The sequence below is a fragment of the Orycteropus afer genome, unplaced genomic scaffold (genome assembly GCF_000298275.1).
Source record: "Orycteropus afer afer isolate SDZICR_OR568_19922 unplaced genomic scaffold, OryAfe1.0 scaffold00078, whole genome shotgun sequence".
Classification (NCBI taxonomy): domain Eukaryota; kingdom Metazoa; phylum Chordata; class Mammalia; order Tubulidentata; family Orycteropodidae; genus Orycteropus; species Orycteropus afer.
Window position 1 is genome coordinate 9,512,722 of NW_006921665.1, and position 10,284 is coordinate 9,523,005.

A 10,284-nucleotide genomic window follows, 5' to 3' on the forward strand; every position below is an offset into this window, starting at 1 on the left:
AATTTGAACAAAAAACTGGAGGAATCAGTGTTCTGTCAGCAAAGTCATATAAGAGATTTGCTGGCTCTTGATTAGACCTACACGGAGAGGACATTAATAATCAAGGTTTCTCCTTCTTTTGGGAGGTGGTGGTATGTTTTGTAGGCATGCACTGTCATAGATGACTCAGATCACCACTGTAAATATGTCAGGCTTCACAGTCTGTAGCTATCAAAATCCTTTTTTCGTGTGGTTCTACTTTAGTGGGATTATGTTATGTTATAGCCCATTGTTACTGAAATATATGATTGAATTTAAATGCATGAAAGAGAATTTTTAAACTGATACCTTTTTTTAAAAAAAATTTAAAAATTTTTTGTAATGTTCCCTCACCTCCACTCCTGGTAATCAACAAAGAAAGTTTCCTTCCATATATAAACCTTTCTTTGACTTTTTACAACAATGACCTAATACTATATTTATCCTTCTGTGATTGACTTATTTCACTCAGCATAATACCCTCCAGGTTCATCCACATTATGTGGTGTTTTGCAGATTCTACATTATTGATTATAAACTGATACCTACTTTTAAAAAATCAAAAGTTAATGTAATGTATTATAATCAGTTGTTGTAATTCTCACTCAGAAGTAAGAGTTTTAAAGAACTTTTTCTTTATTAGACTTAAGTATACTGGTAGAAATTTGCTTGTTCATTTAGTACTTTGAAATGAACAAAAGTGATAGTTTCTGTACTTCTCATTTGCATTGGGAAAAAGGCTTTTTCTTATCATGTAGATGCTAACAGAACCTGTTCATTTTAGACTCAGTGGTAGCATAATGCCTAAGGCACTTGACTGCTAACCAAAAGGCTGGTGGTTCAAACCCACCAGCCACACCTCAGAAGGAAGGTTGGGAAATCTACTTCTATAATGATACTAGTGATACTGCGTCAGAAACCCAAGGAGAGGTTGCTATGAGTTGGGTCTGACTCAATGGCACATAACAGCAACAACAACAACAAGTGTTTGCTTTTTGACCACCTAGTGGCATCAATATCCTTTTATGATTTTAGTCATATCTTAAAGTCAGCTAGACTAATTAAATTTCAAAGAATAGATAAATTCCTATTATTTTTAAAAATAAAAAAGAAACTTTATTATGTTACAGGAAAAATGTATACATACATACATTTATATTCTTAGATTCCCCCCCCCCCAAAAAAAAAAAAATTAAACAGCAAATACCCAAGGCTTTAGCAGATGTTTTTCATTTTGAACAAATCTAGTTTATTGTCTTTAGATGCAGATGAATTGTCCAATTCTAAAAGCAAACATTTTTTGGGGGAGAGCGAGGGTGTCAAAGGATGTAGGCAGTGATCCAGAAGAAGAACATCTTTTGTGGTCTGGCACCATGAGTTATGTTTACCTGCCTGCTTTAGGATCTCACGTGGGAGTATCTGAGAACTTCCGTAATGTTTTTCAATAGTGCTGCCAATTTCCCATCCTGTCTCCATGCTTCATTTACCCTCTTGCCCAGATTTCTTTTTTTTTTTTTTTTAAGATGATGCTTTTGTATATGCAGGTGTTCGGGGAGGGAGCTGACTCCGTGAAGAAATCTTTAGAGGGAATTTTTGATGACACTGTTCCAGATGGCAAGGTAAAAATAAACACGTGCTCCTGTTCTAAAAGTACCATGGGTCCAACAACATATACAAATGAAGTGGTTTCTTGTGATACTAAAATTAAACAGACTCAATTATTAAAAGCCAAAATTATTGGTCTTTTGAAGTTATATAACAGGCAGTGAGAGATGGAAAATCATTTTATGTTTAAAACGTGGTAATAATAAGAACCTTCTACTGCTGACATAACATTTTCAATACCTATCATTTGAATGTGTAAGTTTCCAACTAGAATGTAAGAGAAAATTTGGGTTCTAAGTAGCAGAATATTTTATGCTGTAGCCAATTCCTTTTATGTACAACTTCTGTTCCCAACAGGTGAGATCTTATTGCCTTCCCTCTCTGCCCACACATGCTATTTTTCTCCCATTAATTTGAAAGCACTGTTCTGATAGTATATTCTCAAAAAATGCATTTGCCTCACAAGTTAAGTATTCAATTAAAGATTCACCACCTTGCTTAGATCTTGCACTTATATTTGACAGTGGCTTTCAAACTGCTCTGATTGAAAGCCCATAAAGAATATTGATTTTTTTCTTGACTGCTTTTTTCAGCCTCTAAATAAATGGCATCCCTCGTTTCAAAGACCTTGATACAGATACCAGTAGCTCTGTGTATAGGGTATGATCCTCTGCTTCTTGGACTCAGAATCAATATTCCAGAATTGAGCTCTTGGTTGCCATGCAACTGAGTAGTTTTAGATGGTCGTCAGTAGCTGAGCCATTTTTGAGACAGAGAAGTACCTCTGAAGCCAGAGTGCTGGCTCTTGGAGCAGAAGAGAGAGCAGGAAGAGTGGCCGTGGGAAGGCTTTTTCTTCCTTTTATACTCAAATGAGTCATGGATTAATATTGTTGTGAACATAAAGGCAGCTGCTTTTAGAAATATCTGCCCATGTCATTCTCTTTGAGCATCACGGTCTCTGATGAAATTAAATTGCTCGGCCTGTGTGCAACCCAACCATACTTTTTTTATATTAACAGTCATTTCTGAGGTTGGCTAACACATCATGGATACCATTATTAAAAACAAAAAAGAGTTGCTGTTGAGTTGATTCTGACTCATGGTGACCATGAGTAGAATTGTACTCCATAGGATTTTCCATGGCGGTGACCTTTCAGAAGTAGATCACCAGGCTTTTCTTCTGAGTAGCTTTGAACCTGCGTGCCCCTGGGTAGTTTTGAACCACCAACTTTTTGGTTAGTAACCAAGCAGTGAACCATTTGTGCCACCCAGGGACTCCTATAACGTTATATGTACATTGTTAATGTTGGCCTAGGGGCATTGGTGGTTCAGGTAGAATTCTCATCTTCCACCTAGGAGACCCAGATTTGATTCCTGGTCAGTGCCCCTCATGCACAGTCACCACCTGGTCTGTCAATGGAGACTTGAATGCTGCTATGATGTTGAACAGGTTTCAGTGGAGCTTCTAGACCAAGATGAGCCAGGAATAAAGGCCTGGTGATGTACTTCTGAAAATCAGCCAGTGAAACCCTGTGGATTACAAAGGTCTGATCCATAACCGGTCATGGAGATGGCACAGGATTGAGCAGCATCTCATTGTTTTGCATGGAGTTGCCATGAGTTAGGGCCTGATGACGACAACTAACAACAATAACAATATCAGGCTGCCCCTCTCCAGGCACACAGAACCTGGAAATTGAAAAGGTTTTCCCATTGGATTTGTGTAGCATTTTTGTTTTTTCCATTTTTTCCCCCAAGATACCTCTTTATCCCACTTCCTGGCTAGAATGCCTTGTTCTCACACAGCAGTTTAGACACAACACTTGGGCTGATCCAGTGCTTAAGGGGCACCTATTTAATGTGGCACATGGGGATGAAGTCGGAAGATTCCAATTATAGTTAATGGGATTTAGACAAGTTGATTGCTTTTTGACAGTTCCCTCTCTGGGGTCCAACTTATCTGTGAAAGCAACACCATTAAAAGTCAGGGCTGAGATTGCCTTCTGCAGCTGGGTGGAGCTACTGGTCTTTACCCACATCTTCCCCCTGTTTTGTTCTTTTTCTGGACAGAAGTTGCTTTGTTACCTCCAGTCAGGCTTTGTCTGGACATATGTTTTTTCTTGTAAGTTGCTAATACTAGCCTTGTTCTTGATAATCTGTAGAAAGGTGTTTCAAGTGAGCTGGTGATAAGCAAATATTTAAGGCTTATTATTAATTGCATCTTGAGCATTGATACTATGTTTAAATTGCTGAACCTAACATTCTTTCCATGCTTATCTCTCTGGGTCCCTAATATTTCATCAATATATACAGTGTTTTCTGCTTTAGTTATGGAGCTTGCTTAGGTTTAACATAGCTGCTGAATTTAGAACATAAGACATGTCTTCTCTCACATACACAACTTGATTCCTACTCCTTGATTACCAACAATAACGTGTGTCAGTTAAAGGCAGCATTATATATGTTGTTTCTAGCACATGCCTAAGGTAAGAAGAGAGAGTTGCAGAGGAAAGACAGATGGCAACCATCTAAGGAGGCTTGTTTTTGCCCCATGTGCCGTAAGACAAGTCCTCGAAGCTTCCTAAACCTCATCCGGGAAGTGGAGCTGTTTTTCTCCCAGAGTTTTGCTCAAGGTCACATGAGAGCACAAAAATGAACCACAACCAAACCCATTGCCATCGAGTCAATTCTAACCCATAGTGATCCTATAAGATAGCACAGAATTCCCCCATAGAGTCTCCAAGGCTAGTAATCTTAATGGAAGCGACCATCATGTCTTTGTCCCACAGAGCAGCTGGTGGGTTCGAACAACTGACCTTTTGGTTTATAGCTGAGAGCTTAACCACTGTGCCACCCAGAGCTCCTTCCTTTATAAATATGTATTTCCATACTATTATTTTTATTTTGAAAATTTTGTTAGGGCCTCATTATTGCCTTTGAAATATATAGAGCCCTTATGGTAGATACTCTGACTGTTAGAATTTTCTGCTGTAAATTTGAAATGAGTGTGTGGAAAAAATAACAGCAGCAAAGCTGAGCTGACTGGATAGCCCATTTCTGTCCTTTTTTTCCTCCATAATTTGGTTCCCAGTATTTCACACCATGCCCCACTAGTGACTGTCATGGGTCATGTGTATAGCCTGCTTGATTTCTGGCTGAGGTTAGAAGTCTACCTGCCCTCCATAAAGCTCCTGCTCAGTAATTTCTTTCTCCAACGATTTTACCCTATCCTCACCACTGCTATTAGTTCTGCCCTGGGGCCCTTCTCATAGTAATCTGTAATCTCTGTGCCATCTGGAGTCCCTGGGTGATCCAAATGATTAATGTGCTCAGTTGCTAACTAGAAGGCTGGAGGTTCAAATGCACCTAGAAGTGCTGCCGAAGAAAGTCCTGATGATCTACTTCCAAAAAATCTGCCGCTGGAAACGCTGTGGAGCACAGTTCTGCACTGATGCACATGAGGTCACCATGACTTGAGAGTGACTCACTGGCACCTGGTTTTGCTGGTGATGCACAACCTGGGAATCTTAAGATCATTCTGTACCAACTTTTGCTATCTGGAAAATTTTATTTCTCATTACAGAGGGAGAAAGAAGTGGTTTTACCTAGTGTTCACCAGCACAACCCTGACTGTGACATTTGGGTCCATGAGTATTTCACACCCTCCTGGTTTTGTTTGCCAAATAATCAGCCTGCACTGACAGTTGTCCGGCCTGGGGACACTGCACGGGACACCCTGGAACTGATCTGCAAGGTATGTGAACATGGGACCTCAGAGTCATGGGGGAGAGCAGGTGCTTTGCAATGCTCCCTGTATACTTTACTTCACAAGAACAAGGGATTCCTTTGTGATAATATGCATATTAAATGTAAATGAATTCTTTAGCTTTGTAAGGAGAGGAATTGTTTTAAGTAACTTCTTTCAGTATATGCATTTGATAGGTTTCTAATAAACCTGTTACATGCTCATTGCAAAAATTTATAAAATTTAGGTAATAAAACAAAATGTTTTGCTACCTGCATATTTACCCAATAAATAAATAAATAAAAAGAATAAAGCAGAAGGTTAAGACCATCCTTACCTTAAAAAATCTAAAAATAACCACTATAGTCATTTTGTTGTTTGTCCTTCCAGAGTTTCTTTTATGCTCACACTTGTGCACACATACATTTAATAATGTCTTGTAACCTGCTTTTTAATCATTGGGTGCTATACCATAGATATCTTTATTTAAGGTATAGAGAAAAACTCTAATGTGAAATAAAAGTTTGACCACCATGATGGGAAATTCCTCTTCCTGTGAATACATAATTAGCTTCTTTTATTAGTGACAAATGATTGCAATCATACCCTGTACTTTTACCTTAGTCTGTAGAAAGTTCTTGGTCTTTTCTGAAGTGAACATGATTTTATTTTCTCTCTGGAAGTAAGGCCAGATGAATGGCCTTGAGTGAGGGAAGAGGAAGAGGAAGGAAGGGAGCCTTTCTTACATGCTGTTTTTACTTTTACATAATCAGTAGCATTATTAGTCGTATTTAGGAGTAACGTCACATCTGAGGAGGAGCTGATACTACATCATTTTACAGATGGAGAAAGTGAAGCTCAGAGAGTTTTGATTACTTGCCTGGGGTCACATCAGAGTCAGTAGCAAAGGGGAGACTGAACCTAAGTCTGAAGAGTCCAAACTGTGTCCGTTCCACTGTGGAATCCACTGTGGACTGTAAGGAGAACTGTCAGAACCTCAGTCAGTCATCAGGAAGGACAGTTTGTAAGGATTGGAAGAAGGTAGAATATATTCTTAGGGGAATATATATATATTCCTAGAGGAAGCTGCATAGGTAAAATGATGTTTTTAAGACCTCATTCCACACATTGGTTTACATAAATACAGAAATAGTTTTTGCTAACTTGATACCTCAATTTTATAACTCCACAATCAGTAATTTTTTTTTAAAATGAAGCACTAAGGCTTTACCAAATAAAAAATATAGCTCTTCATATAAGTAGAGGAAATGAGTGTCCATTTAAAGTAAACCTTTTAGATGGTCTTATGTGGAGGAAAAGTGTAAGGACAAAGCTGAAATGAGCCTCCATGTAGGTGTTAAAAATAAATGATATAATCTTACTTGCTTTGTATCCTTTGTGTTACACGAGTTCTAGCTTTTGGGAGATAATGGCATTTTTGCTCACAATTTTTCATTTTAATTACTTAACAAAATTGGCCTATTGAGAATTTATGCATTCCTTTATTTATAGATGAGCATGATTCTTTAGAGGCCCATTAATATTCTGCACAGCGATGGGAGTTATTCTCAGAACTGCAGCTGAAGGTGTGGAAAGTAGAACTCTCCAGCTTTTTTGTGTAAATCAAGCCCTGGAAGGTCTTTCCAAGGACTGGCATTGGTTAGGGGTGTCTTGTGCACATTGCCTTTAAACTCAGTCAGTAATTGAGTGTTTGGCCAAATGTTTCCTATAACAATTGATTGTTGGAAGATTGGTCGATGAGTTGGGAATGAGTAATTGGCCCAACTTTAGGTACTTTTTAATCGTTGCTCGGATGGAAACTAAAAGAATGAGGAATAATAGTATCACTGCAACTTAGAAACCATCTTTAGATAATGAAGTGGAGCTGTTGCCCTAGAAGGTGTTTATTTCTGTCACTTGAAATGTTTTAGATGCTATCATTAGGGTCTAGATCTTTTCTCTAACAGTAAAAGGTGGTCTCCACCAGTGCTCCCTGAGTTTTCAGTCTGTTTCTCCAAAACATTGATATAAAAACAAGAACAACATGGTGTGGAACAAAGTCACGTCCCAGGAATTTGGAAATGGAAAACTTTGTGTGCTTTTTAAGAAGTTGATCGTCTCTGGAAAAACACTCATGTAGGATAAATTATATAGTGTGCTCAGAGCCAGGTGCACTTCTAAAGCTTGCCCTTTCTTTGGAAAACACTTTATTGTAATTAGTGGAGCAATTTTATTCTTAAGAGGGAAAGAGATAATGGGGAAACAGCAACCACATGTTATTAATGACTGGATATAATGGCGAGTGTTTTTTTTTTTTTCCATTTTGGAGAAGCAGTTGAAAACAGAGGTGATTGTAAGAACGTCTGTCTGTTATTACTTTGTTGTCATTCTCATCATTGGTGATGGATACTTTCTCTAATATTTAATAATCAATCTCTTTCTTCTGTCTCTTGCATTCAGCTCATTCTCTTTCTTATTCTATCTGATCCACATCATTTCACATCCGTTTGCCATCTGCCATCTGAGCACCAGTCAAGTTCTGGTATAGTACATGTTTCAAGATCTGCATTTCATGTACAGTTATGTTGTAGATGTTAACTAAGATGACTGTTGGTAATTGTAGCAGGTAGACTTGTTGGCCTGTGGGTTCTGAATATATTCTCATAATTGCAATGATCAAAATACTTAGTCACACTCAGTGATATTATCATGTGTGATACTGGCGTCTGTTTTATATAATGATTTCATCATGTTGCCATGTTGCTTTGCATATTCTAGTTTTCATTGGCATTTAAAAAAAAATAAAAGCTCACTTTGAAGGAGAAGGAACATAACTTTGGGACTTCTGTATTAATAAGTGGTGTGTACATGTGTGTATGTGCATGGATTTGTGTATGCTTGTATATGCCTCAGGGAGTTTGACTGTAATGAGGGTATATGAACAGAAATGGAAGTGAAAACAGGATGGATTGGAAAATTTATGGCACTAATTTCTATTTTAATTGGCGTAAGTTATTTGCTGAAAAGATCTATATTGTATTTTGCTACTTCATTCTTTGAAATAGTCATAATAAGATGTGAATTAAAAAAAGTTATTCCAACTGAACTAAAAATTGTTCTACAATAATATTTATCTCTTGGTATTATTTGTGGCTACATTATCTCAAAATGAATCAAATGCTCTCTAAGTTAATTAATTAAATGTACATTAGAAAACAAATTTGTACCATTTTAATTTTTTTTCTAACTGAATTTCCCATGAGTTAGGGAATTTTCTCTTGAATGCTTTACAAGCCTAATGCAGGCCACATATTGAGGATTACTATGTTACATTCTTCATTAATATTTGAAATTCTTCTTGCTCAAAGATGTATTGTGAACATGGCTAATTGTTTGAGTTGCTTTAATACTAATTTGCCTGTATCTCAGAAGTATAAAATTCTTGAAACTTCTGATCATTTGATTTAATTAATTAGGATTTTTCCTTCCATGTAAGACCAGCCATGACTAACGAGGTTTTATTATTGAAAATCATTGACCAAAATGATAAGACACACTTGTGTGTTGATCTAACATCCCATTTTTAGGGTAACTATTTACTAACCAAACTAAGAGCTCCTAGGGTGCTAGTAGGGACATTTGCAACTTTTATGTTTGTTGCATGTGCTTATTTTTATTTTTTTTAAATTATCAAGATACTATAATTTAAAGAAGTGACACATACGGTGGTAGTGGGGGGTGGCAAAAATCATATTAGTACCATTGGTATGTTCATCATTTGTATGTTTTCCTCACCATGCTAAGCACTTGAAGGTACATGTTGTGTCTGTTGTTTTTTACCATTCTTTGTACATATGTTTAAATGTTTTCAGCATATGGTAGCTTTTACAGGAGGATGGGAATCTCCACTGTCCCTCTCTGTCAGAATGACCTTAAAGTTCTTGGTGCCGAACAGTGAGCTGTCTCTTTTACACTGAGGTTTTAGGAACCAGATGCTTCTTAGGTAAGGTTGCTACTTAGGTCTGATTTCTGGAAGATGGTCAGTTTAAGTGGTAGGCTATTAGGGGTGGCCACAAAGTGTTTATTAATGATGATGATAAGGTTTCCAAGTGAATTTGTTTCTGTTACTAAGACCTCATGCAATTTCATTTCTCTTTCTCTTCCGCCTCAGTTGGAAGCAGATGGTGAACCAAAATTTTGTGCTTCTAATTAAAGATTTCAGTGAGGACCTGGGTAGGTGGGAAGCTTTTACAGCTTCTGTCTCTGTGAGGGAAAACTTTCTTGCCTATCATGTTACTCTGTGTTAGTTTTTGTTTGCTTCAGTGGCTCTCCAGCAAGCAGTGGGTAGGACACTTAAAAACATCCGTGTGTTTTATGTTTCCCCAAGCTTGCTTATTATCTTTGACACCGGCAATCCTGGATCTGTCAGACAGCAAGCATCTGGTCTCCGATACATACACAGAAAGGACACAAGCTAAGTGCACAGGAATGTGCTAACTGAATGGCGCCTGTGTTCAGCACAGTGGGCTTTCAGCTATCACATTACTCAGGGCGTAGGGGACAGTTTATGGGTTCTTGAGGAGCCTTGATAGGAAGCTTCTTTATCATTCAGCTGGGTATTCAGAGTGAACTCATTTCTGCTTTCTGGAAATGCACTTTTGTAATAATGCAGAAAGCCTTTATTGCATGTATGTACGTATTTAGAAAGCAAAACTACCCCTACCTTACTCCCATTTTCTGCCCACCCTACCCCACAGACAAACACATTTCTCTAAGTAACTTAATTAAATGTACATTAGAAAACAAATTTGTACCTCTTTTTGTCATTTAAATGAAGGCTACATTTATGTTTTATTAATTTTTGTATTCTCAATGCTTCACACAGTGCTGGCACACTTACGGGTTTGCTAGATGTA

At 37.7% G+C, this 10,284-nt stretch overlaps 1 protein-coding gene across 1 annotated transcript in view; it reads left to right on the top strand.

The window, feature by feature from the left end:
- The window catches only part of TIAM1 (TIAM Rac1 associated GEF 1), a 202,333-nt gene that overhangs the window by 53,978 nt on the left and 138,071 nt on the right, over positions 1-10,284 (top strand). The window contains exons 7-8 of the mRNA XM_007941289.2: positions 1,563-1,637; positions 5,207-5,377. Of these exons, the coding sequence (XP_007939480.1) occupies positions 1,563-1,637; positions 5,207-5,377 (246 nt within the window). The remainder of the gene's footprint in view (positions 1-1,562; positions 1,638-5,206; positions 5,378-10,284) is intronic.